Source organism: Aureobasidium subglaciale (assembly GCF_000721755.1).
Source record: "Aureobasidium subglaciale EXF-2481 unplaced genomic scaffold scaffold_9, whole genome shotgun sequence".
Classification (NCBI taxonomy): Eukaryota; Fungi; Ascomycota; class Dothideomycetes; order Dothideales; family Saccotheciaceae; genus Aureobasidium; species Aureobasidium subglaciale.
The window spans coordinates 667,240-692,582 of record NW_013566986.1 but is presented as its reverse complement, the minus strand read 5'-3'; the positions used below and the strand labels follow the sequence as shown (position 1 = coordinate 692,582).

Here is a 25,343-nt window from a genome sequence, read left to right as displayed (position 1 = left end):
GGGCCCATATAGTCGTTGCTGAGTCGCCCAAGTGGCGTCAAAAAAAAAGGAAAAGCATGCATAAAATCTGCTATATACAGCCCCAATCGATCCTAAAATAAAGCAGAATAAGCCTGTGAAATAACGATACGACGCTTTTCGTTTTAAAGAGAGTGATGAAAGAAAGGAATAAAAATGTTCTGTGACCCTCAGTCCTTGAAACTCCCGCCGCTTGTACTTGATATCAATAGTTGAAGACCCGTTGGTAAAACTAATAGTGTAGACATCATACAGCAGAAAATCGGACTCAAAGATTCCCAATCGCCTGGTCGAAAGTGGACCTAGACATCTACGTCTCAGAGCTAAATATTCATCGGTTTTCTTTGTTGCTCAAGAATCAGATATGAAATACTTTCGTGGACTCGTGGCTGCTTTTATGTTGCAAGAAAAGATATGATATCACGCGTTGGCCGTCTCTTACTCTAGGTCGAAGAGTCCTTCGGGTCATCGGCATCCATCATTTCTTCCTCGCGGTTGTTTCTACCGAGGCTTTGCAGCCAGTTCTCGGCGCTTTGCAGAGTGATACCGACAACGTTGTTGACTTGCGCCATCATGTCCAGACCTTCGGTTGCGAAGGCGATCATGCGATGTGCTGCTTTGCGGGTGTTTTCGTCTGCACCTTGGCCGTCGATGGCCTTGCCATCTTCGCCACCGTCGGCTTTGGTGGGCGGTTGAGACGGCGAGGTTGCCTCTGCCGATTGTGTGGCACATCTCCATCTTTGAGGAATGGAAAGCAATTGGCCCTTGACAATGTTTCGGGCGTTCTCAGGGAGAGCGCCTCCAGCATAGGTTGAGACAGAGTTGACGACGGTTTGGATAGTGTGCCAAATGTCATCACAGAGCGATTTGATCCGTCTGGCAAGCATTTCCGTTGACTGATCACGTCGGTTGCCGCTCTGTATCTCAATTACGATACCAGCCTCCGTCTCTTTCTCTCGTCTAGCTCGATCTTGTTGTGATGACTCCTGCGATTGGTCGTACTCATGTAAGACCATCTTCAACGCGTTCATCACACTCTCGACGTGTTCAGTGGCCGAAGAGAGAAGCTTGACACAGTATTGGAGGCTTCGCAAAGAAGAGTCGCTAAGCGCTACTCCAAGAGCAGAAGTTGAGATGAAGATCTTGGTCGACCAGCTTCGATTGATGGGAGGCCTCTCGACAGCTCGACTCCTCTCTGAGCCATGAGGGCTGACCTCTTCCCTATAGGATGGTGGCTTGCTGGCCTGGTAGGCAGGCAGAAACTCTTGCGAATCTTGCAGGGCTGGCTCTGTACGATCGATTTCCATGTCATCTGTGGTCACTCTTCGACGTTTACTTCCATGTGTAGGATCCATGGCTGGAGAGCTGGGCCTTCGGCTGTCGAGATAGCGTCTGATGCCTCCCTCAACACCGGTACGTCTACCGAGGTTACCGACAGTGCTGGCTACGGGGGAGCCGACATTCCTCTCGACCAGATGTACTCCGTATCGAACGATACGAGGTGAGAAGTTCTTTGTCGCATTGTACGCGGACAAACTGCCATTTACTGTGTTCCCTACCCATGGATGGGCGTCAACCAGGAGGTCCAGTAATGGTTCAAGGTCCTTATTTGAAGAAGTGGAGGCGCCTGTGATACTAGTCCGAGAGGCTGATGCTCGGGTCTTGGGTGAGCGAGCAAAGTCTGGGAATATCAGTCGGTGTCGCAATTACACAGATGCCGGGCATACAAACCAGGGTTTCCGAGACCAGACAGGGCTTCGGCAGCAAGACGAACATCTGGATCGTCCATAGACACACTGGTCGAGCGTTGTGTTCCGTCATCCATGCTCATGTTGCTAGCTGCGTCGGACTCAATGCTGGTGCGAGGCATGCTCATTTGGGCGTCCATGTCTCTCGCGGCGGCTGCGTTGAGTGTACCATTGGAGTGAAGATTCTTTGAAGGGAGGTCGGCAAGAACAGACTTCAGGTCGGGGAGGGTGATATCGGCAGGCGCATGGCTCGTGTGAAGCTCTTGCTGGGGTACGGATGGCAGTTTGAGGTTGTCGGGATGGTGAGAATAGGCGTATCCGGGCGGCGCTTGGCGTTGCGATTCCATTGTTGCACTGACGTCGGCGGAGCTCCCGCGCAAGTCGACGACGACTTTGGCAGTAGCTAGCAAAACACAACTGAGGGGGTTTGACGGCGATTGGAAAGCGATGGAGACTTGTCGAGAGGGATCATTGGCATTGGGTGTGTAGGGAAGGTCGTGGATGAAACTCACCATCTTTGGGTGGTCTGCACAACGGGCAACAAATATCACATGCTCCTCTTCCCGTGGCCTTGGCATGACCCGTGTCTTTCACATGTCATTCGGCTCTGCTTCTCCAAACTTCGCAAAAGTCCCTTGATAACGTGGTCGTATTTCATCGTCAGAAAGAGCTCCGTTTATTTTGCAGGGTCAGTCAGATTGCAGGTGCCGACATATTGACATTCTTTGAGCTGGTTGAGCATCTATTCCATGGACTGAGCTGAGCGTTGTAACACTGTCGAATGTTGGCTCTGTAAGGTGCCGCTGCCGCTGCAGGCGTTGGTTGGTAGCGCCTCGACAATCCTTCATGCCTGCCATTCACATGCTTGCGTCGCTTTGCTTTGTCCCAGCACGAATCTCAGCACTTTCGAGTCTCTCATGTGCGATGTTTACCAACCCCACCCTGCTTTACGATGATAACGCAGGACAACGAACAGTAAACCTTGTCTTCATGATCCCGAATCAAGATCGCCGGAACTGTCATCTCGGCACATGAAAGTTGCAGCCTGTGTTGTCTGTTTGACTGTCACGATCATCAGAAGGAAACAGAAAGCCAAGAATGTGTTGAGTTCTTATTGCTGTTCAGCGCCAAAAAGCGTTAGGTAATTCTCCTTTCTGAACATGTGTGCGCTGTCCATGGCATTAGGCTGTCCTGCATATACATCTGCATGTCTCTCAAACAGAAGCTGAACAACCTCGTCCGAGCCTTTGAACACGGCTCCAGCAATTGGACTTTGTCCTCGGTCATTCAAGACATTTGGATCTGCACCCTTTTCTAGAAGCATTCTTGTCGTCGCTGCATGGCCATGATAGGCTGCTAGCATGAGGAGGGTGTCGCCTTTGGAGTTTGTGAGGTTTGGTGGGATACCGCTAAACATCAATCATCATTAGAATGCTTGCTTTCGAGAGCTCGCGTGTTTCAATTGACCTACGCGCTCACGTATTGTGCCAGCTCCTCAGTCTTGCCTTGTCGTGCAAAGTCGAACAATTTGCCTGCTAGCTCGAGCGCTGCCGGCGGCAGATCACTGGCCTGGATCGGAACACTGCTGGTGCTCGGAGGCGTATTCTCATTTGCGTGTTGTTGAAGACCCATGATGAAGATGTTGTATCTCGGTTGTGATTTCACGTGCCCAAAACAATGGTCACAAAACAATGTATAGAGTTGAGTCGTCTAGGTTTGTGGCCGTGCTCGTCAGGCTCGAGCGGTAAGCAATGACATCATAGAATACTGTGGATAGCGACTGGACACAGAAAAGTCACAAGTCTACAGACGAGTTTGGGTTGCATGAGAAACAGTGATTTTTACCGTCCAGTGACTCCTCGCTAAAGTAAATACATTCAGATCCCCTTTCCATCTACAGGAGTTTCCCCTCTGTGCAAACAATGCAGTGCTTAGACGACGATTCTGTCCAACGAATATTTGCCAACACGCATGGACAGCTCCTTACCACGAAGACCTCTGCTCTTCTCGACTTGACCTGTGCTAGTCATACGCATCTTATTGGCAGGTCCTTGAGCCTTGTAGCCAAGAGGAAGAACAGGATCCACGGCGAGAGGTGTCTCTTCGAAACCAGGAGTCTTGATGGGGTCAACCTTCTTGATCGCCATCGATTTCTGCGAGGCGTGGATCGTGTTGCTGAATCGCTCAAAGTCGTTCAAGAAGACACCGAAGCTGCATGCTTCGATACAGGTCTCAAGAGCGGCACTAGTCTCGACGACAAGAGTCTCCAGCATATTGTCAGTCTGGAGATCAGGATCTCCGCTGAGGCCTACGAGCCAGCCAGATGTTCCAATAGCATCAATGGCGCAGTTTAGTAGGTTACTGATGATGGCGATTGAGTGGTCGCTAGGTGATCCTGCTTCCTCAGGTCTGTGGGCGAGATCGCTATCGGTGTACTTGGACGTCCAACCTCCATCTGCAAGCTCGATACGGAGGATTTGGATGAAGAAGACAACTTCGCGAGGTGCAAGGTGAGTTCGTAGCCTTTCAACAATGCTACGCGAGGGGAAGGAATGCAGGCGAGTGAAAACAGTACGGAGAGAAGCGCTGCGAACACTGAGACCGCTGTCAAGAGCTGAAAGAGCAAACTCAAGATCGGCTTCAGCAGCATCAGTCTCAGCCTGGATGGTAGTCTCCAATTCGACGCTAGACTCTTCGCTCTTGCTAGTGATGAGCTTGGTGACAGCAGTAGGGCTTGGGTCCTCGAGAGAGTCCACAAGAGAGGCAAGAGCTACAATGACCTCTTCAATCTCCAAGTACACAGGCCAGCTTAGCCATTCGTGCATGACATGCATCTCCGGGTCAAGCTCGTTGACTGCTTTCATGATATCACCTGGGCGGACTCTCGAGGCTGTTGATTGAATGGCGCCAGTCTCGCGTAAAGCTCGCTCGACAGCCGTGGCAGACATGTAGCCGGTCACGGCGAGCCATCTGAAGATATTGGCCGTGAAAAAGTTCATGGAAATGGAGCTCTGGCCTTTGTCGGGAACTACAATCCAGGTGAACATCTTGCTGAGGATGTAGACTGCTTTGCGCCTCTCGGTCTTTTGAACAAGGAATCTGGCGTCTCTGACAGGCCACATCCTGTTGTCTTCGTCAAGCTCCTCAGGTTCTTGAGTGGTCGATTTGTAATGCTTAGGTGCCGAGGACAATTCGAGCTCAGCGGCAAGGAAACGCTCGAGTGCTGCTACGTCTGAGTCGATAAGCGAATCAACCGTTTGTTTCCAGCTCTCCCAATCTTGCGCAGATGCTTCAGAGTTAGGCGGGGCAACGAGGGCTTTCTTGGATCCCTTGCCAAGTGAGTTGATGAGGAGACTGGTGTTGGCTTTAGACTTCTTGTAAGCAGTCGCTGAAAGATTAATTTGCAGGCCAACGAGAGCATTTCCGGAGAGAGCAACAGCAAGGCCAAGGTCAGAGAAGAAAGTGACGAAGTTGAGAGAGCCCTCGGTAGCGCCATCGGTCCTCTTCCTCTTGTCACCAGCGGACTCGAGAGGGTCGGACTCAAGAGAAAGAGCGGCCTGGAGAGAGCTGTATTTAGTATCGTAAATGGCGCACGAGGTGGACTCTGCAGCAAGGACCAGGGCAGCCGAGATACGAACAAAGCTTTGATGAGCCTGGGTGTGAGGAGTGAGAACGGAAAGTATACGGGGAACGGTGCCAGACAAGTCATAGGTAGTAATGACGCCACAGAGCAGTTGATGCAGCTTGCCAGCGGATGACTGCAGGGAGAAAGTTGCTTTGTCGGAAGAAGACGATGTAGGCAGCTCGTAGCTGAAAAGGTGACGAAGACCTTGGTGAGCGCTAGTGATGATGTCCTTTGACCTAGAGGGCAGAGAGAATAAGTTGAAGCGGCGGAGCTCTTCCTCATCGACAGTGACCAGAGCGAGAAGAGGCGTGTTGAGTTCGACAGATGGGTCCAGGCTGACAGCACCTCCGATCAGAGCGAGAGCGTCCTCTCTGTTCTTGAGCAGTCCCTTCTTTGCTGAGGTCACATCGGTGATAGTGGCGTACTCGACCTTGACGGCTGAAGGCGCAGCATCGGAGTCGACGACGGCAATGGCGCGAGCAGCATCTGCATCCCACCTCTTCTGCTGGAGGTCGCCAGCGATACACTCGACACTTCCGTCGGCGTAGGTGACAGCAACATCCAGAGCGAGACCCAGAGCATCGTTGTCCGAGTGCGAGGCGAGAGCGTGGATGGCGAAGACTGGACTGGTCGATGTGGGAAGTTGGTAGCTCGTCTTGACCTGCTGGTCGGCCGAGAGATCAGTCGAGTCGGCAATGGTATCCTCAGTGAAGCAGATGAGCTCGGTCTTCTTTCCAGTGGCATTGGCGAGAACGGCGTAAGTGGCTCTCTGGGCGGCTTTACGGCCAGTGATTTTGCGATAGATGGAGCATGGCGCGCAGAGAAGGCGGCTCTGGGGAGGAAGAGCGTACGATGTGACTAAGCGCGGATTACGCACCTAAAAAGACAAGTCAGCACGTCGGGTCTGTACAGAACAGCGTCAAACTTGGACAAACATTGTAGATGGTGATGCTGTCTCCGTCGACACTTGCGACAATCTCAGGTCTCTTTCTCCATTTTTGAGCGCGAAGTCCAAAGACCGGAGCGGCGTAGGTGCTGCCGACGGTGGGATCAAAGGGCTTCGGTAGGGAAGCGAGGGTAAAGGGGGTCTCGATGGCGGCTCCGTCGGCCATTGCTAGGATGTATGGGGGACAAATCTTGTATAGCGACAAGATGGAACGATACAATTTGCTGCTTCCAAAAAATCCAAGATTCATGTGCCAAGGCTCGGATATAGTACTGGAGCAGCGATCGTTAAGGCCGTCCGTAAATGGGAAGGCGCGAAGTGCATAGCGTCACGACGCGAGGCGCGTCTTCTCCATGCGAGTGCTGGAGACTCGGTGTCGACTACTTAGTGCTGTCCAACACGCATTTCGGTGTGCCAGTACTTCATGTTTGTCGGCGTCATGACCGATGCTCACAACAAGAGTCTGCACCCTTTCTTTGTCAAACCTCCAGGTACAAACGTATTATTCCAATTCTGCTAGACTCTACCTGCTCACCCATCTCAGTGTCTGCTCCCAATCCCACGCCCAATGTCGACCTCAATCCATCGACCGATGATGCCTCACCAGGCGCCGATGCTAGCTTACCTCAGCCACCGTCACCCACTGTGCGTCAGTCAGCAAACACTAGAAAGACTCGACCTCGCAAAGCCAAGGATAACCCAATAACCACTTTGGACTTCGAGACTATCGACGCCATACCGTCAAGCCGCCGCAAAAGACGCAAACTGAGTCTTGCTGATGACAGCACCATCCCTGATCGAGGCTCTGAAGACATGCTTCCCCAGCCTTCTAGCCCGACCTCTCTTCCCTCCTCGCATCCTGGAAACAGCCAACCCGTCGACACGAATCATGCCTTGAACCAACTGTCTGAGCCGATCACCAGCCCGCAAGATCCGCCCAAGAGCACGCCGCCTAAGAAGATGTTGAAGATCACTGCTGGAGGCACGCTCGTTTCGCCATCGTCCAAACCATTGCCTGCAAAAGAAGACTCTCAAACAAAAAAGCCTGCTAAGCGAGGAAGACCTAAAAAGGAGAAACAAAAATTACTAGTCACAATACGCTACGCTCCCAGCAGTGGTCTGGGCCCCCGCATTTCACGTATCTTGGATGGCTCGGAGACTTTCGTTATTCCAAGGCCCGTCCCTATGGCTCCTCCACCCAAGCCTAAAGCGCCCAAATTTGATCCATCAAAACCAACTCATCCTTTTTTCTCGGGAAAATCGAAAGACACTCCATCAGCTACTGCCGTTTCTGTCAAGGGCGTCGCAGATGCCAAAGTCAATCATGTTGTTAGCCCGCGGAGGCCTTCAGCTGTTACTCCTGGTAAGCTGCGCGCGCAAGCACGGGAGAATGGCTCGAAGAACCTGCACAGCTCGTCCGATGTCCCGCAATTTGGCACCAACAAGGACAGAAGTATCATCAAGCAGCCTGGCATGGTCGAAGCCCCCTTTCCACCAAGAGGCTTTGCTCACGTCCGTGGGGACTTTTACTACCAGCCAAATCAGGCGTACAAAGACGCAGCCCCTGGTACCTTTCGTTCTACGCGGAAAATGAAATACAAAATACCACTCTTGGACCCATCTGAAAGCACTCTGGCTGGCCTGGAGCGTAATCTTGACTTTCGTCAAAGGGATACGCCAAGGTCTGACGGCTTCTATGATCCTCCATCTTCGCTGCGCGTGCCAAAGCGCCATCTGGTCCCTGGTTCGCGTGCTCAGAAATGGATCAGCAAAGAGCTTCATTCTCAACCATTGGCAGTTGAACATCAGTCTGCGCCAGGGTCACAACACAGTTTTGTCCATCCTGCGTGCGTGGATCTATTTATCGGCTTGCCCAACGTCCTCACACCATACGACCAGGGACGGTCAGAAATACTAGCCTGGGCTCAAAAATATTCACCTCAATGCGCGGTCCAAGTCCTACAGATGGGACGGGAAGCAACGTATGTCAGAGATTGGATGAAGGCCCTCACCATTAGTGCTGTAGAGACGGCAAGTTCTCAAACAACGAGAACAGACAAGACAGATCGACCTCGAGGGCACAAGAAAAAGCGTCGCAAGAAGACTGCTGAGCTGGACGACTTCATCGTTAATGACGAAGACCTCTACAACGATCCAGAAGAACTCGTCGAATTAGATCGTACCTTGCCGCTACGCCGTGGACACAAGCCGTCTCTTGTGCGCGACATGAACTTCGAAGATCAGCTCAATCGTTCCAAGATTGCCAATACAGTGATAGTGAGCGGACCACCGGGCTGCGGGAAAACTGCAATGATTCATGCTGCTGCAAGAGAAATGGACTTTGAGATATTCGAGATCAATCCAGGTTCACGTCGAAGTGGCAAGGATGTGCTAGACAGGATCGGAGACATGGTAGAGAATCACTTGGTGCAAAATCGTTCCACTGATGCCGGCAACACATCTGCTGATGAAGACGCTGGCCGACTATCCGATGCTTTCAACAAAGATCTTGAATCTGGTCGCCAGGGGACTATGAAATCATTCTTCTCATCAAAGTCAAAATCAGCACCACAGCCGAAGAAACAGGAGAACAAACCGAAAGCTAAGGTGGAACAGGTCCAAAAGATCTTGTCAGCATCAAAACCGCGCGGACAGAAACAATCTCTTATCCTGCTCGAGGAAGTAGACGTTATGTTCGAGGAAGACAAGAACTTCTGGTCTACTGTTTTCACTTTGCTCCAGAATTCAAAGCGCCCCATTGTCATGACTTGCAACGATGAAGATCTTGTACCTCTCCAAGCCATCACATATCAAGCACTTCTTCGCTTATCACCTCCGCCGCAAGACGCCGCGGTGGACTACATGCTATTGATGGCAGCGCAAGAAGGTCACCTGCTATTTCGCGATGCCATATCGACCCTGTATAATGCCAAACATCATGATCTTCGTGCGAGTATCGCAGAGTTGCAGTTATGGTGTCAGATGGGGGTCGGTGACCCTCGAGGCGGGCTAAGCTGGATCTTCCCCAGATGGCCTGCCGGAAGCGGAGTTGACGAACAAGGTCGACCGATCAGAGTGCTTAGCGAGAATACCTACCAAGCAGGTATGGGTTTTGTTGCGCATGAAGCAAATGTCTCCTTCGAAGCCACTCCAGACGACGAGCTGCTCAAGGAAGGCTGGAATGGCTGGGACATTGATCCTCGCGAAGAGCTTTTTGCTGGAATGATAAGCTCATTACCAAGATCGGAATCAACGAAGCCTCTGTCACGCATGGCTGCGCTGAGACAGTACTCAGACCTGAACGACTGCCTCAGTGACATGGATCTGTTCTGTCAAGTTGATTCACCCGGTCAGCTCAGCAAGATAGACGCTACGCAACCCGACATGGTCCCGAAAACTCGGTTGAGTTACATCAACGGCATGGCGCTACTTCAGACACCGGAAGTTGTCGACTATAGCGACTTCAATGTCGATATTGCAGTCTCGAGCTCACGCCTCATGCGAAATGTTTTTTCTGACTGTCTGGTAGCTACTGTCCCAGGTCTTGTTGAGCAAGTAATCGAGAAACGAGCTTCCAACAGAAGATCTCGCCACATAACTCGAGGGGATATCTCAACCGCCTTCGACACGATAGCTACTATGATGACTACTCCAACGAGCGGCCCAGCTAGCTTGGCTTACTCCGTGTTTGATGGTCCTCTCAGAACCGTCGTCAACGATGTCGCTCCATATGTTCGCAGCATCGCGGCCTATGACCTCGCTCTAGAATCATACCGTGATATGTTGCAGGGTAGCAGTCAGAACTCGGCGAGCGGTGGTGGTGCCGGTGCCAAAAGGGCTCGGACAACACGAGCTGCTCGTAGTGCACTTGAAGGTGGACAACGTCAATTGACCCGTCGAGAACGATGGTTTGATCCGAACTTCGATCTCGAGCTTGCATTGCGAACAGCCGGTGACTGGCCTCGCGTTGAGAACACTATTGCTGAAGCTCGACTGCGTAGCCCAGAGGTTTGCGCAGATACTGATGCAATGGCAGATGCCTGAGGTCGAGTCTTCAATCGCTGGTTTCTGTTGATACCTGCTCCTACGCTCAGGTCTATTGGCTGAAAACGAACATGTAGCTTCTAAGAATATTTGCTAAATAAACACAAGTTTTGTTGATTGCAAAGCAGATTTGCCTTCATCAGTCTTTGTTATCTAGTCGTGCAAAGTGAGTTTTCCCGGTAGTTTTGCAGATCGCTGAGGCCCCCATCATGAGAGAAGGAACGACACAGCTGATGATGAGTTGTCAACAAGCGTGTGAACTCGTTCGCTCCTTCTCTTACACAACTCGTCCCTGTTGAGACTTGCCTGCAGCGTCCGACGCAAAGCCATCCATCCACCAGCCATCACATCTTCACGGGTTGTAGACCTTTCATCACTTTAAAATATCTGCAACATCACTTCCTTCCTCATCCCAAGCCTCATCGCCACCTTCCTACGCGAATTCGCCGTTGACGACTCAATCGGCGTCCGTAGAGATTGCAGAGTCACCAATTGCGCAGCCGATTCATGAAGAGACCACAGGGCCGCCGCGATATCATTGCCCTTCCATTGGCAAACTCGTGTTCACTTGCTTCATACCCTACTTGCTCGCCAATATTGCCTGGTACCTCATCTACATCTACAATGGCTACCTCGAAACCGAAAAACTATCGCTCGTACTGAAGCGACTGTGTTACATGGCTGGGGGAGCCTCTACGTTTTACATAGTCTTCTTCGGCTTCTACACCATCGTCGCCATCTGTACCATCGCAAACCACCACGCCAAGGGGTTAGCCATCTCCGCAGGACTTGGAGCTGTATTGGGCATGGCCAGTGTGTTGCTTGCTTGTCATGCGACTCAAGTTCTGGCTGGGCAGGCGGTCGGATTCTGGATCTTCTGGGCACAGTTGGGAGCGGTGCCTGGGACCTTGATTGTTGCTTTATCCTCCTTGATGCGCTATATCACCGGACGTTATTGTCGAACGGACCGTGGTCGAGAAGCGTCCCACACCGCGGGCCAAGGCATTGTGATGGTGGATCTCGAGGACAGTGGAGATAAGGAGGATGCGTTCGTCGTCTAAGCGGTCATACGTTGTTCTTCAGTAATCATGGCAGGGTGGTGTGATCGAAGCTTGAGGAGAAGATGCTCAACGCTTGAGAAGGTGTTCATTCATGTGCGGAGATGATGGTTCCCATCAACAAACTTTACTTCAACAGGCGAGAACAATACATCATACTTCAAGCCCGCTTCCCCAAGCTTCTGATTTCTCTTGCTGAAGTCTGCAGTCACAAACATCCAATACGCAGAAACACCACTCCACCAACAGTTACACAATGAGCGAAACATTCTTCGGCATGAATGCCTCTCCTACAGCACGAGTACTTCTCTCGTTCACAGCCTATATCCTCGCGTCTCTCATCTACTATACCGTCGACATCCACATCCTTTCCGAAATCGTAGACTCCGATGGTATAGTCAACGACACCGTCAACGCCTGCGTCCTGATCTTCTTCAATTTGGTCGTCCTCCTCCCATTTCTCGGTCTCAGTCTACTGAACTCAATCCGAGCCATGAGCCAAGCCTTCTTCGACGAAGCTGCTGATTCAAGAGTCGTGTTCGGCTGTATCCTTGGACCTCTCTTTATGGCTGCCAAGCTGCTTTTCTCGGACGGAGTGGAGGAGATGGGATTCTTTGAGTGGTTATGGTGGGTACAGTGGGCTGTGGTACCTGGAGCTGCGGTCATGACGGTTTTCGGCAAGGTCTGGAATAGATTCGTTGTGAGAAGAAGAGGGCAGTCGAGGGAGTCGGAGGAGGAGGAAGGTCTCGTCGACCACGTCGAGGGCGAGAGTCTAGCCCATGCTATCGAGAGATCCGAGATGTATCAGAATGAGCTCTCAGCATCTAACAGACCTAGTGCTGCGATTCGCGATGAGGAGAAGCTTTGATGAAGCTGATCGAGGTTTTCGAGACGATATTAGGGGGTGCAGACGTGGAAGATATCACCGTGGAATAGCGAGGAGATAGTATCAGTGTGATGCTTGGACAAAAGCTGGTTGTATATGTAGTAGAAGGTCGCAAAGAATAAAGCAATCAATCAAACAAGAACAGGATGTCGCCGCTGGTCGACATCTGTTGCCGTCTCAACTCCGCCTCCAGACAGCGAACTCGTCATGATCATCCAAGCGACAGAACGAATCTTCTGGAACAAAAGTCACGATCGCTGGTGCTATGATTGGCGTTGGTTTGATGATTTCGATCTTATTTCCGATCAAGCTTCTTGGATGGTTGTCAACCATGAGCTGGATCGAGACATTGCTTTGGGTACAGTCTGGGACTTTGCCTGGAGCTTGGTGGGTTGGAGGATCTTCTATGCTTGTGAGATTCGAGCAGAGACAGCAGCCTGGACTGCCTCACTGGTCTGCTATCAGATCCTGATCATGGTGTGCCGATGAAGATGATAAATCAACTCTTGTATCACGTATGTATACGGACAGAGATAACAAAGCCATGGAACTTAGCATGCGGCATACCTGCCAAAAATAAGGTGTTGGGCAACGTGATAATCATACCGCCAACGCAGAACATAGACTCAACCAATATAACCCATCAGTTTCCAATCCAGGTCTTCTCGACGTGCGCCCCACCATGCGCTGTCGTACCCATTTAATCAACAAGTTTGGCCGACATACTTCGACCGCTTTTGTCGAGGCTGTGATTTGAGCTCGTCCTTACAGCACTAGCAGCACCTATGCTACCATCGATATCAGGATCAAGATTACCGGAGGTTTCGTAGTAGGAGCCAAAGAACTGGGTAAAGCAGTAGTGCAAGTCTCGTTGAACAAGCATATACCGGCTTGGGTCATGTGGCATAAACCTCCCTGGGGTTGACACTTAGCGCAACAGTAGTCCACGCTACAGCCGCAGAAACCCTACTTGCTATTCGACAGTCAGTGATAACAGAGTAGTCTGGTTGAAGTACTAGGAGTCCTTTACCTGCAGCAAGACGTGCCAGGGCATATGCCGATGCCAGATCCACATATTGGGTCGCCTTCAGATGTGATTTTTGCGCCTTTGTTGGGTAGAGATCGGGTTGGGGGGGATGATGGATGGAGGTCGAGGGTGATGGTCGGGATCTGTTCACCGAATGTCGGGATGGGCACCATTGTGGTGTTGACGAAGTGGTGAGAATAGATGGGATGGAGGTCGAGCGTTATGGACTGCAGATTGATCGTGTAAGAGTAAGGCACAGCGGCGCTGAGGCTGATGGCCAGGGTGATAAGTATGAACTGCTTCTAGGAAGTCAGCCTCTGCGAGGATCGAGTCGTTGCTGATTCCGAAGGCTCACCGTGATCTGCATGATCGCTCGGAAGTGCGTAACTGATGAGGGATAAAATTTGCTTTGGTATTCGGACAGAAAAGATGCGAATTTTGTTGATATACAAGGTCATGTATTGTCTCGATGCTGACTGTTGATACGGCAGGATACATGTCAGAAGCTTTTAGCACTGTCAATTGGCATGTGCTGCTGTGGTTGCTCTTACCTCTCGCAGCAATGTTTACCCTAGCTTGTTTTCACCTACGCCCTTTACGTCTTGTGACGAACTTTGAGTCCGGTCCCACTCCGAGAACAACACTTCCTGAATTCGGTAGGAATCCGACGGAAAGATTATGTGCCGATAGACAACAAGTCACAATTGCTTACCCATGCTCGCGGTGGGGGATACCCTGGTTAACTACCAGCATTCGATGATCTTGCCATCAATGTGTCGCAGATGGCCAAAGAGACACTTTGTACTGAGCAGAGCCATTCAATAGATCCGGCCGTATATTAGTGGGGTATCGAATCAAGTGACGATTGCGACGAGGACTGGTTGGGACAGCGAAGAAAGAAAGTGAGACTCTCAGGCCAAGCCAAGCTTGCCGAGCGTGACTCCACCTATCTTATGTCTCCATTACTGTGTAACTCTTCGATAAAACACATGCACCGAGATGCTCGCTGAAATATCGGGACGTTCTCAGCCAAAAGTATTGAAGATGCCCGGAGCTGGCAGTGCAGATAGGTAGTAGAAGCTTGCCCTTGGATAGACACCAATTTCGGAACGCGGCTCCACGGGCGTCGGCCGAAAAGTACACGAGTACGAAATCGCGGCACCTATGCATGAATGTTTGTTGCGACGTTGGAGCATGACGAATGACAATCCAACGTCTATAACGTATATGATAGAAGCTTGGAGGCATCTTTGGTATGAGCATTGACAGTCGTTTTCATACAGGGGAAAGGAGGAAATGTATTGTTGTTGTTGTTGATGCTGCTTTCTTCTGAAAGCGCGGGAGGTGCGGGACATGAAGGTTTCGAGCGCACATGGCTCTCTTGACAAACATGGGGACCCTTGACATATTTTTGGCTGCTACGGAGATGAGCCGTGAATACGGACTGCACAAGTCTCGGCACATACAGGGCCAAAGTTCGGGTTAGATTGTGAGGCTTATGCAGCTTTTGATCTGCACATCTCATTTCCAATCGCCGTGGGAGACGGGGACGGCAAATACATGGGATGCGAGCCTGATACGACATTGTGTCTGAGGTGATTCCAAACCTTACAAGTGTATGAAGACTCACATCCGCATACTTGTGCAACTGTATGAGCGATACACAAAAAATAGCAATGTTTCACGAGGGGCCGACAGCAATCAGACCGCAACGTCCAAGAAAGCTTAAGCAAACCTTAGACGAACCTTAGCGGAACCCATGCAGATCTAGGCTAAATCAAGCGACATGTAGACAATCTCTGAAACATGCCGAATTGACTTTGATAAAGAAAGCAGAGAAGACAAAAAGACCTTGTGCAAGGTCGATGGAAATTCGAATGTGAGGCAGAAATGTGAGAAGCTGCAGCATAAGCAAGACGCGTTCGTGACTCTTCTCATATGACGAGGCTGGTTCGGAAAGATGATGAAGGGATCCGCGCAAGCAGATTGCTGCCGTATTCCAACCCCATCCAGCCCTCCCCGGTCTTAGACATGGCGCCATCCTTGATTTTCTGCGCCTCTCTTCGGCCTTATTGCAATCTGCCCAGTGTGTTTCTCTTCCTCTTCCTCTTCCCTCCCTTTCCCTCCTCCTATACACCACCCCACAAAGACGCACATTCACAAGCAAGCAGTTCGGCAAAGCATTGATTGCAGTAAGACCGTTTTATGCCGGGATCGATATAGAATAGCAAAACAACGCTCATAAGCCACCTTGTGGATCCACTTGGCACCGTCTTTCCGGCCTTACTCGATATTATCTTTTGCTGCTCTTCTCGGACGCAAACCTCTTCCATATCCCTAAGCTAGACTCGCCGGCAAGGACTCTTACACATTCGACATAATGCGCTTCTCAATATTCATCACTCTGGCCGCAGCACCGCTGTTGGCTCTCGCAGCTCCTCAGCAAACACAAAACCAGGACACACCGCTCCCGCAAGTCACTGCCGCGCCTGAAAGTCACATAGTCGCGTCTGCTCCTACACCAACAGCAGCTTCCAACACAGAAGATGTAGTCCTAGAGTAAGCATCCAAGTCTTCGAGTCAAGCAGACCACAAAGACTGACCAAACACCAACACAGACTCCGTCAAGCCATAGACCTTCTAGCCACACAAGCAGCAACAGTACCAGCCACCCAAGACTACTGGATCGCCGACCACTGGGACTCCGCCCTCAGCACAGAGATGTGGACCCAAGTCTTTTACACACAAACTTTCGTCACCCATCCCGGCCAATGGACGACCGCGGGCGCTGGTGAAGTCGGTCTCGGCACGCATACTGGAGCCATCGGTGTCGTGAAGGCCGCTACTGGTGCTGGTGCCTCAGTCATGCCCCAAGGCTCATTGTTCACCGCAATCTTCGGTCTTGTGGGAGTCGCTGCCGGTATGGGTGTTGTCTTGCTGTAATCTCTCTCTGGCTGGACACACGTCATGGCTGCTTGCCTGATCTTCTCTTAGCCCTCACGTGGACTCGGCCTGACACGACTCACGCGACATCACTACGCTTGGCCACTATTGCTGACACATGTCATACCAACACCTCTTCTCATGGCTGGTATCATAAGGCCACCCAACTGGAAAACACACTCTTCTCCAGCGGAGAGTCCACTCGACCCTAGACCTCCTTCCTACTCCCACGAGTCATCCTTACAACCGGCACCTTTGGTCGATCAAATCGTCGTCCTCAATTCATGGACTTTTGCATAGCAAAGCATCGGATCATATCCTCCTTTTTCATCGCCTTGAATACGCGACACACCAAACCTGACAACCCACGCCCATCCTGTACACACACAATGCGTACAGCTAATTTCATCCTTTTCCGCATTATCAATCCGTTGCTTCATAGACCACCATCGCGCAAACGGCTTGGACAATTGCATACATAGCGTCCGCATATAGACACGTCCCTTTTTTCTGTTTAGACATTGCACAATACACCAAATGTTCATACACCGCTTTCAGTGGCCTTTGTGCATCGTGTGTCTTATGACTAGATTCCTGATAGGTCGAAGAATTTTATTTCCTATGTTTGTAATGCCAGATGATATAGCAGAAGAAGGCCACCCCCACGTCGATCAGGGATGCTACCAAGACCGCAAAATAAGACTTGGCTCAATTCAACCGCAGAGCAAGAACAGTCCGAACATCACCACCCAGCAGAGCGTCGTCCATGTTTCCGGTATGGCCAACAACGATGATGTGCCCGTCGCAGCTGGATACGTTGTCTGATTGACGTTGTAGTCGTCATCGTACATGAAGAAGTGGCTCTTGCCGGGATCCTTGAATCCTGTGCGTTGCGGATCGATGCCTTGAGTAGGATAATTTGGTATCTGACATGTACAATCCTCTAGATCAAGACGATTTGCGCAAGCGCCGCGCCAATGGCTCTCCCTCGTCGCATTGCTCGAATTGAAGTAGGCCTTGACGTAGCTGAGTGTGAGAACAGCGTCCTCGGCTGGGGGGCCACCACTCCAACCAGCATTACCTGTAGACCAGTGGTTCAGCATCAAGGTTCCAGGAGCATTAGGGGCATCTCCATCGAAGGTGTTCTCGAACTCTTGCAGCGGCTTGCCGTCGGCGAAGAAGACTATGCGCTCGGGAGTCCAATCGAAACGATACTCGTGATATCCGGTACTCGGCTCGAAGGGCAGATTCTGGACGCGGAAGGTACTCGTGTTGATGGCGTTGTAGTTGGCATCTGCAGAGGCTGGCGATTGGATGACGAGATTGATGGGCGACGAGCCGCTGCCAGAAGCTTGACGGCTGAGATACTCCATGTCAATTTCTTGCGAGTCGTTGCGGTACTATCGTGTCTGTCAGCTCAAGCCGATACTCTACACATGATCCCGGTACCTACCCAGAAAAAAGCAGCGCAGGTGCCCTTAACGCCGCTCATCTTCATGCCGACTCTGAAGCTCCCATAGCGCATGTCTCGGCGCAGGCTATTGATCTCTCCCATACGAACCATCTGACTTCCGACCGGACCCAGCAGATCTTGTTGACTTCTGACCCAGACCTGTAAGCCCGGCGCACCGCCTAAAGCTCCCTCTCCAGCCCAGTCTTTGCGGGAGGACAGCGGGTTCAGGACCACATTGTCGATCTCGGCTGCTTTGCCAAAAGGACCCCTAGCGGTCGTAGGAGTGTTGTTGTACGCCTGCACAGCCCAGCCCACGGCCTCCGACTCTGGTATGTCGACACTGTTTGGCAAATTGTATAGGTGTAGAAAGTCGGTTTCTAGGAGATCGGTGAATAGGGCGAACGGGCTGGATGTGTTTGTAGCGTTGACCGTGTAGCCGCATTCGCAGCGCGGGTGTGTCATATCTGAAGCTCAGACGCACGAGTTAGCAAGAACCTCAAGGCTCAGGGCGTCAGGCATGCTGGTAGCCGTAGGCATCTGGGAACGCTGTACGGAGCAGACGAGCAATACCATGGAATAGTCTCGACAAACCATTGACTGCGTAGGCGACTCCAAACAAAGCTGTCCATCCCAGGAGAATAATGGGCAGAAGACTGAATAGCTGCATGACGAAGACAGCCGGATCGATGTTGTGTTGACTAAAAAGCAGAATGCAGAAAAAACAGTGGAGAGTAGGCATAAGTGAAAGGACTCGATCGGTCAATTTCACTCTCGGGAGGAAGTGACGATTTGTAGCGCTTGAACGCTTGATGATGAGGTACTTTCCCGTCATGTCTATCGTTCTCGAGGGGTTTGCGCGACCTCAATATAGGCAAGGACGACTGCCGAAGCACAGAGTACAAGGGTCCTCCATAGGGTTACTCGGCACTGTCAACCCTCTAGAGGCACCACCGCAGGCATTCTAGTGGATGACTAGTGAATGAAACGTACGACTAAAGGTATTGCCTTGCGCCAACAAGACGAAAACCCTAGCCAAATGTCTAGGGTGTGACGAGCAGCTATAGCTGGTTGCTGCTGAACGGGTAGCTGGGAGAAGGCCTCTGGGTTGTACTGCAGATCCGACATGCAGGGCTGAAGCTTGGGAGCTTACATGTTTCAGTCTCTTTTTGTGTCACCAACAGCTAGCAAATAATCGGCTTGGGGAAGACAGCCAGAAGGAGATTTGTATACGAACCCAGTTGACCAATGCATAACAGAGCCTCCTATCTGCAGGCTGCAGCAAATCTTCCCGTCTGCCAGACATTTCCTCCGTAGAATGTCTGTTCTGTCTCGATCCTTGATCTGCCTTGCTGTCTTTGCGACCGATGCATACACCATATGCACCCCCGCGATATACTGAATACGAACGAACGAAAGAAGCAATGTCCGTGACTCGTGTTCCATACATGGCCAGTCCATGATCAACTGTTCTGATCGCGCCAAACGCCGGAAAAACACCATTCTGCCTGCCCTCTTTCGAACAGCTGAAGACCGACTGTTCGGGTTATGAAAGAAGGCTATTACTGCTTAAAAGCACGGTTCCGTGAAGTAATTGGGCGAAGGAATGACTCGCATACGCTCGATCTCTTGACGTGTCTATCGTCCTCGGGGCAAAGTCGTATGTAAATTTGCTTGATGTGGTTTTACTGATGCTCAGCACCAGTCTTCAAGGCTGGGGTCAAGGCCGGATGGAATACTCCGGTTCCGAGTCTTTATACTTAACTTTGCGCATACGTCTGTTTGGACAATGCTTTTTGTGGAGATCACAGGAAACCCGATTCGGAAAGTAATCTGTTTTGACTCAGCATACGCTTGTCTCGATATGTGTCAGCGTGACTCACCGGGCGATCTTCTCATCCTCCCGCTCCCTAGGCTCAACCGCCAAACTACGATCATACATCTCATGTACATCGCCTGCTGTTTGCATATTTGTGAGGATATATTCCTGAAGCTCCGGTACAGGCTGCAGCGGATAGGGAACATTCTGATATTGTTGAATGTCGCGAATGACCTCTGCAGTCTTACTACGCTTGGCGAAATTGATAAGATTGGTCTTCTTAATGACCGAGGGAATACCATCCTCGATAAAAGTAAGATCGGTCAAGTAAACACCTTTGGAATGTTAGTGACATCAGCAATAATGGGCATACCATAACATACCAAAAAACGGAATGCAAGGCGGGTCAGCCTTGTGCAAAGTCTCTCTGTAGTCCGAAAAGTTCTTGGTGCTTCCCATCAACTTTCGCATGACCTCAAGAGTTGCTTGGGTCTTCTGGTTGACTTGAGCCCACGTGCGACCCAGGCGGTGGATGGGTGCTGTACCCAACGCTGATATAATTGATGTGAGGGTAGAGAAGTTGTTAAGCTGGCGACATTTCTACGACGAATTAGTGTGAGCACCAACAGTAATCAATTGGTGCAAGCTTACATCTGCAACCGCGACAAAGTGCTTGATGACAATCACGCGTCTTTTCACATCGGCCTGGGTCAGGATCATCTGAGCGACCCAATTGGTGAGTTGGTTAGAATGCAAAATCAAAGCCTTGACATTAGCAGCTGGATCAGGCTCATTCGGTGCAAGCTTTTTCTGCCAAGTTTTGTTCAAACACTCAGTAGGCTTGATTTTGCAATACAATCTTGACTCGATGATGGTGAGCTGTCTGGCGAATTCCAGAGCATCAATGTCAAGGAACTTCAGCTTCTTAATGTTCTTTGGGATGATCGGTGTAGGTGTTTTCTCCGAATTCAAGGTCAGGACTAGGCGTTTGCCAGGGGCGTCATGTCCGCGCATTCTCTGTTCGATAGCTGTCATCAAGGGACCTGCGCCAGGGGTACTGCCAGATGCGACTGTCTCTTTCGCGAACGAATACACTCTCTGCATAAGTTGTTGGTTCGCCTCGCTGTTCTCTTCCATCCAGTAGTTGTCAAACCAACTCTTCAAAATATTGACCACACGGAATCTGATTGGCTTCTGCTTCTTGTTGACCCAAGTTTCGAGGTCAAGAGGGTTCAGGCCATAAGGAGGTTGCACATTCCATCGCTTTACTAACATTTCAAACAGCTCGCTCGCAGATGTGAAGGATCGATATGTCAGCAAGAACGTATTGTTGAATGGCGAATCTAGGCGATCATGTCGTGTCAACTGTTCGACCAGACCAGTCAACGTTCCACCACGCAATTGAGCAGGATGCACTTTGTTGTCGTAGGCAATCTCGCCTTCATGATCAAGCTTGAGGAAATCTGGGACATCCTCTTGCTGGATCGGAGCCGGAACTTCTCCAAAGAAGCGTTTCAGCTTCGAATTGTCTGCAAGACGCGGAGTCTCGACGGTGGGCTCGGGACCTTCTACGAAACTCTTTGCAGGGCCCAGACCATTGGGCTTGCCCCTCAGGGTCGATGCTCCTCTAGGCTCCTCGGGATACGCATTGTCATTGATACGATGGTCCTCGTTTGACATTGCAGCAGAATCTTGCGGCATCATCTCAGCCAACATTTGCAGATTGAAATGCACTTGAGTTGATGAATTGTCGAGCTCGCGCGAAACAAGTCTGGCGTGGGAGATGCGGTCCTCTAGCGAACTTCCTCTATGATCAGACCACTCGTCGCTTAGCGGACTGGCCACTGTCTGACAGGCAACTACAAGCTCCGAGGCATTGTCGTAGAACTTTTGCTTCCATGTGCTGAAGTCGATGATTTGAGGATTCTTGAAAGTTGACCCAAGCGGGGCCAAGTTGATACTTTCGACGACAGCCGAGTACGGTCGACAGGCTTGGACCACTTGTATGGCGTCTTCGGTGATTGCTTGACTGACTTTCTTATGCTTCTTGGGTGTCACCAACCTCTCGTCAAAAACGAGGTGCTTCTCCAGACGACGTATGCTGATCGAGACGTTTTTCTTCAGGTCTTCCATGCGCTCCAACAAGACCTGGTCAAGATGAACGTTTGGCTCAATAAGCGAATCCGTGTCTTGTTGAAGGAAAGGTTGTGACGCAGCAGACGGATCGCCGAGGACCAGGCCATTGTTCTGCCAGCTTGCACCTGAGCGAATTCCCGACACGAAGCCGGGCGTGAGGCGTGGAATCTCCTCGCCGCGTTGTTGACGTGCGACTTCGACGTAACCATAAACACCATGCAACAAGCCCTCGGCCTCCTGTAGGCATTTTGAATACGAGTCGGGAGTTGTAAAGTCTGCAGCGGCGAAATGAGAGGAAAGCACCAACTTGGAGAAGCTCGACATCATCTCTCTGAAGTGAGGATAGAGGGCTTTGTTAGTCGAGATGACAGATGGGTTGCCAGAGTGGTTGTCGGTGGTACCGGAGCCGGCGGCGAGGAGAAGACGAAGGTGGTCTGATATGTCCTCTGCTCTTTTTACAAACTCGCTCTTGTAGCTGTTGTCAATGGATTCCCGATAGCGCTGGACGGCGCGGCGCATGTCTTCGACCAGGGTATTCCAGGTGAGCAGGACCGTCTGAGAGTCGTCGAAACAGCGGCGTGAGATGATCAAACCATCCTTCTGTGCCGGAGTCATGGGGCTGTTCATGAAAGAAGTCATTGCGGTACCGTTGGAGGTGTGGGACTGATGGACGTAAGACGAGTTGGACATGTCGGCGACATTGTTGCGTGATCTGGTGAGAGGAGAAGTGTTTCTGAGGGATTCGGACGAAGTTGCGGGAGACAGAGTGTTTGAGACATAGGAGCCTCGATTGCGCTAGAAGAGGGTGGATGTCAGAAGAGCCTTCTTTGTCTCGTGCAGACACGGTACTCACCAAAGAAGTCCTCGAGCGAGTCATGTCGGCCTCGCTCGCGGATTCGTAGTCAGCTTCGGACTCGGCACGCTCATAGCCACGTGCGAGCATCTCGGGTGGAGGGCGCGATTGGTCGGGCTGCAGGACGTGGTATCGGTCGTGTGGGCCTGGTTCGGCGTGTTGGGCGGGATTCTCCAGCGGTAGCTCCATGGTGCTGACACCGGTCAGGGTGTTGAAGTAGAAGAGGCGGCCGTCCGGCGTGGCTTGTGGTATCCAGAAGGCAGCCTCCTCCTGGCTGTCGGGCGCTGTGTCGACATGACGGTATGAGGAGTCGGGAGCCACTTCTTCCATGTGATTGTGCGCGTGAGGATGAGTGTGTGCATGGACATGAGCATGAGCATGGGCCTCGGACATGCGAGCAGGTTGGGCGGGCACGTCCTGAGGCTGGGCGATGAGCTCGCAGTAGTTGCTGGGAAACCATCCTCGTACGCCGCGTATAATGCCATCCCACCAGCCGCTCTCGAGTTGTGTGATGACCTGGATGATGTCGCCTTGTCGGAAGCTCAGACTGGTGCGATCGTCGGCATCGTAGTCGTAGAGTGCGCGCACATACATGGTGCCCATTGGAGAGGACGCGAGGCCATTCATGTTGGCATTCACCGAGGGAACACGCCCTGCGGCGTCTCGCGATCAAGTCAGAGCCGTGTAGTTGGTCGAAGTGCTGAAGCCTGTTGAAGCCTAAGGCGTGGTCGGGAGAGCTTGTATGCTGCGGGCGTGACTTTGTGTTGTCGTGGAGATCGGCGTCGAGGGAATTCGGTCGAGGCCGGGGCTGTCGCGAGGGGTCGAGAGTTCAAGGGTATGAGACTTCAGTAAAGGTCACCTGAAGATCTCTCGGCTGGACGCTTTCGAGAAGTCGCTAACGTAAAGAGGGACTGCGGTAAGAATGGGCGAGATGTGGTTGGCGGTGTGAGAGGGCAGTCGAGCGCTGCGTCAAGGTGCACATCCAAGGGTCTCGCATTTGGCTCAAGGGTTGTGTTTTGGCTGAATCGCTACGACTATGCGGCGCTTGCGCACAGCCTGTTCTGGGAACGACGCTGCCGTGCTGCTTTGTACCTCGCAAAACCACGACCAGCTTGCTTTGACCAGAGGAATGAATTCTGTAATAACATCCAAACACCACCACTTACCCCGACGCCTTTATCCTAGCATCTCACACCCGCCGCTTTCTCCGCCGTTCCGTCTTCGTTGTCACCAAACATCTACCTTATCATATATGTCTTTTCATGTCACACTCCCTTCCGAAGCCATGACTAGAGTTGATTGTCTTGAATGACTTGCACCCGTACGCTTTAAGCAAGATCGTATGCGACTCTCTTTGAGAACTCGCGTGCCGAATGAAGAAGGGTGATCTAGACCACTCACAGAAGATTGCTCGTATAGGCCGTCCAGATTGTGGAACATGTCCTCGTCTGTCCTCGCACTTGGCGTATAAAGTGTCAATATAAAGCTCGCCTCCTACTGCTTTTGGCTTCTGCATCATCGTTGACCGTAACGGCACTCGTACCTCTTTGCTTCGCGTGTCAAGACTTCCAGATTTGATGCACGACTCTTGACACTCACGTGGGCTTTGACGCGCCCCCCTCAAGTCTGCCCCTCTCTGCAACGTGAGATCCAATCACGGACCTGTCGTGCATTGTGGCTGCATCACACCCGGCCATTTCGTGTAGTCCAGAGTTGCAATGCGTGTTCTGCTTACCACCAACGAGCGAGGCTCAAGTCATCTGTATCAGGTGAATCTGACTTCCCCTTGTTTGGACAGTCAGCTTTCTGGCTGTTCGCCTCTGTCAATGAATCTAGCAAGTTTACCCTGCCCTTGCTTGCTGTGCCAACTACCAGTCCGAGCCGACGATCTGCCCCTAATTTGAACAGCCACCGTCCGCTGCAACTAGTGCTTTCGCTGTCAATCTCCCTGTCAAGGATGCAGTAGTCTCCTCGGCCCTGATTTTCGACTTGCCGCCACATCGTGTACGTCTACTCAAATGCTTCCTCGCCAACGTAGACTGGATAGTGACAGACGGATTTGATGAGAATAATGGTGCGATCTATCCAGCTGCACCAACTCACTTGCATACCGGTGTGCTCGGGAACGCGCGCTCAGGTATTGTGCCATCATGCAACTCGGTCCGCGTGGCGCTTATTGCATTTCAGACTTTCATGTGATCATGCCTGCTTGGGACGCTCGCCGCCTGCGTAGCACAGAGTCAAGCGGCTAGAACAATGCGTCGGGGCATATAGTACCTGCAATGATGTGAGATGCGTCGTGTTTCGCAAACCTTTGCGCAATCACCCCGACGAACAATCGCCTTTATATCTGGTCATGAAAACTCAGCGGTCGTTCCTTCAGGAGTGGGAGAATATGGCCATAGGCACAACGACCGGCTCGCCATCTCGACACAATTTGACAGACCAAACATGGCAGCATCAGCAATGTGATCTCACACAATTTCAAGACCGAGGTTCTGTCCGCTTGACACGAGAACAGCATAACTGCGCAGGAAATCTTTTTCGGAAGAGTTGGGGTAGAGTGACCATGTTGAGGGCTGGAACTCAAACGGAATGACAATGCTGCAGTCGCGTCGTAACAGTTCAACGTTCGTCCAATTGCCAGCATGCGCTCAGATAGGAAAGCATGATAGACAGGCCTGTTGAACCGACGGCGCAGATGAGCAATCAGAAGTGACCACCCGTACCGCGATCCTACGCAGACAACCGGCTAGTACGTATATCAGTGTCGATGATCCGTCATGAAGT

At 51.4% G+C, this 25,343-nt stretch overlaps 11 protein-coding genes across 11 annotated transcripts; 4 read left to right on the top strand and 7 right to left on the bottom strand.

Annotated features, from left to right (window-relative positions):
* Positions 1-261: 261 nt before the first annotated feature.
* On the bottom strand, positions 262-2,391 carry AUEXF2481DRAFT_692744 (uncharacterized protein). The gene is made up of 3 exons (XM_013488915.1): positions 2,279-2,391; positions 1,750-2,220; positions 262-1,699 (listed from the first exon to the last, which is right to left on the bottom strand). Exons 2-3 carry the CDS (start codon positions 2,111-2,113, stop codon positions 462-464), a joined length of 1,602 nt encoding a protein of 533 aa, XP_013344369.1. The 5' UTR covers positions 2,114-2,220; positions 2,279-2,391; the 3' UTR covers positions 262-461.
* A 486-nt stretch (positions 2,392-2,877) lies between these two features.
* Positions 2,878-3,398, bottom strand: AUEXF2481DRAFT_4787 (uncharacterized protein; the record flags this gene model as incomplete). Its single annotated transcript, XM_013488644.1, has 2 exons — positions 2,878-3,175; positions 3,238-3,398. 2 exons carry the CDS (start codon positions 3,396-3,398, stop codon positions 2,878-2,880), a joined length of 459 nt encoding a protein of 152 aa, XP_013344098.1.
* A 299-nt stretch (positions 3,399-3,697) lies between these two features.
* On the bottom strand, positions 3,698-6,503 carry AUEXF2481DRAFT_29249 (uncharacterized protein; the record flags this gene model as incomplete). The annotated part of the gene is made up of 2 exons (XM_013488718.1): positions 3,698-6,268; positions 6,327-6,503. 2 exons carry the CDS (start codon positions 6,501-6,503, stop codon positions 3,698-3,700), a joined length of 2,748 nt encoding a protein of 915 aa, XP_013344172.1.
* A 258-nt stretch (positions 6,504-6,761) lies between these two features.
* Positions 6,762-10,381, top strand: AUEXF2481DRAFT_29248 (uncharacterized protein; the record flags this gene model as incomplete). The annotated part of the gene is made up of 2 exons (XM_013488717.1): positions 6,762-6,828; positions 6,882-10,381. 2 exons carry the CDS (start codon positions 6,762-6,764, stop codon positions 10,379-10,381), a joined length of 3,567 nt encoding a protein of 1,188 aa, XP_013344171.1.
* Positions 10,382-11,695: 1,314 nt separating this feature from the next.
* On the top strand, positions 11,696-12,307 carry AUEXF2481DRAFT_29247 (uncharacterized protein; the record flags this gene model as incomplete). The annotated part of the gene is made up of 1 exon (XM_013488716.1): positions 11,696-12,307. The coding sequence occupies one exon, from the start codon at positions 11,696-11,698 to the stop codon at positions 12,305-12,307; it is 612 nt and encodes a 203-aa protein (XP_013344170.1).
* A 911-nt stretch (positions 12,308-13,218) lies between these two features.
* Positions 13,219-14,185, bottom strand: AUEXF2481DRAFT_39685 (uncharacterized protein). The gene is made up of 3 exons (XM_013488779.1): positions 13,904-14,185; positions 13,708-13,828; positions 13,219-13,651 (listed from the first exon to the last, which is right to left on the bottom strand). Exons 2-3 carry the CDS (start codon positions 13,717-13,719, stop codon positions 13,352-13,354), a joined length of 312 nt encoding a protein of 103 aa, XP_013344233.1. The 5' UTR covers positions 13,720-13,828; positions 13,904-14,185; the 3' UTR covers positions 13,219-13,351.
* Positions 13,755-14,373, top strand: AUEXF2481DRAFT_39684 (uncharacterized protein). Its single transcript, XM_013488778.1, has one exon. The coding sequence runs from the start codon at positions 13,849-13,851 to the stop codon at positions 14,110-14,112; it is 264 nt and encodes an 87-aa protein (XP_013344232.1). The 5' UTR covers positions 13,755-13,848; the 3' UTR covers positions 14,113-14,373.
* A 1,359-nt stretch (positions 14,374-15,732) lies between these two features.
* AUEXF2481DRAFT_29246 (uncharacterized protein) lies at positions 15,733-16,295 on the top strand (the record flags this gene model as incomplete). Its single annotated transcript, XM_013488715.1, has 2 exons — positions 15,733-15,911; positions 15,971-16,295. The coding sequence occupies 2 exons, from the start codon at positions 15,733-15,735 to the stop codon at positions 16,293-16,295; spliced, it is 504 nt and encodes a 167-aa protein (XP_013344169.1).
* A 713-nt stretch (positions 16,296-17,008) lies between these two features.
* AUEXF2481DRAFT_4782 (glycoside hydrolase family 16 protein) lies at positions 17,009-18,210 on the bottom strand (the record flags this gene model as incomplete). The annotated part of the gene is made up of 2 exons (XM_013488643.1): positions 17,009-17,695; positions 17,749-18,210. 2 exons carry the CDS (start codon positions 18,208-18,210, stop codon positions 17,009-17,011), a joined length of 1,149 nt encoding a protein of 382 aa, XP_013344097.1.
* On the bottom strand, positions 18,126-18,424 carry AUEXF2481DRAFT_39683 (uncharacterized protein). The gene has a single exon (XM_013488777.1). It carries the CDS (start codon positions 18,413-18,415, stop codon positions 18,260-18,262), a length of 156 nt encoding a protein of 51 aa, XP_013344231.1. The 5' UTR covers positions 18,416-18,424; the 3' UTR covers positions 18,126-18,259.
* Positions 18,425-19,399: 975 nt separating this feature from the next.
* On the bottom strand, positions 19,400-23,489 carry AUEXF2481DRAFT_692456 (uncharacterized protein). The gene is made up of 5 exons (XM_013488914.1): positions 22,554-23,489; positions 20,216-22,495; positions 19,948-20,164; positions 19,629-19,899; positions 19,400-19,578 (listed from the first exon to the last, which is right to left on the bottom strand). The coding sequence occupies exons 1-5, from the start codon at positions 23,178-23,180 to the stop codon at positions 19,551-19,553; spliced, it is 3,423 nt and encodes a 1,140-aa protein (XP_013344368.1). The 5' UTR covers positions 23,181-23,489; the 3' UTR covers positions 19,400-19,550.
* Between the last annotated feature and the right edge of the window lie 1,854 nt (positions 23,490-25,343).

Excerpts from the sequence above, each read along its gene's own strand:
- AUEXF2481DRAFT_692744 (XM_013488915.1), bottom strand. The coding sequence starts at position 2,113 with ATGGAATCGCAACGCCAAGCGCCGCCCGGATACGCCTATTCTCACCAT. Across the intron at positions 1,700-1,749 it reads GTCTGGTCTCGGAAACCCTG|ACTTTGCTCGCTCACCCAAG; the intron begins GTTTGTATGCCC and ends TGATATTCCCAG.
- AUEXF2481DRAFT_39684 (XM_013488778.1), top strand. The coding sequence starts at position 13,849 with ATGTCAGAAGCTTTTAGCACTGTCAATTGGCATGTGCTGCTGTGGTTG.
- AUEXF2481DRAFT_39683 (XM_013488777.1), bottom strand. The coding sequence starts at position 18,415 with ATGCAGCTATTCAGTCTTCTGCCCATTATTCTCCTGGGATGGACAGCT.
- AUEXF2481DRAFT_692456 (XM_013488914.1), bottom strand. The coding sequence starts at position 23,180 with ATGAATGGCCTCGCGTCCTCTCCAATGGGCACCATGTATGTGCGCGCA. Across the intron at positions 20,165-20,215 it reads ACTTTGTCGCGGTTGCAGAT|AAATGTCGCCAGCTTAACAA; the intron begins GTAAGCTTGCAC and ends AATTCGTCGTAG. Across the intron at positions 19,900-19,947 it reads GCCTTGCATTCCGTTTTTTG|GTGTTTACTTGACCGATCTT; the intron begins GTATGTTATGGT and ends AACATTCCAAAG.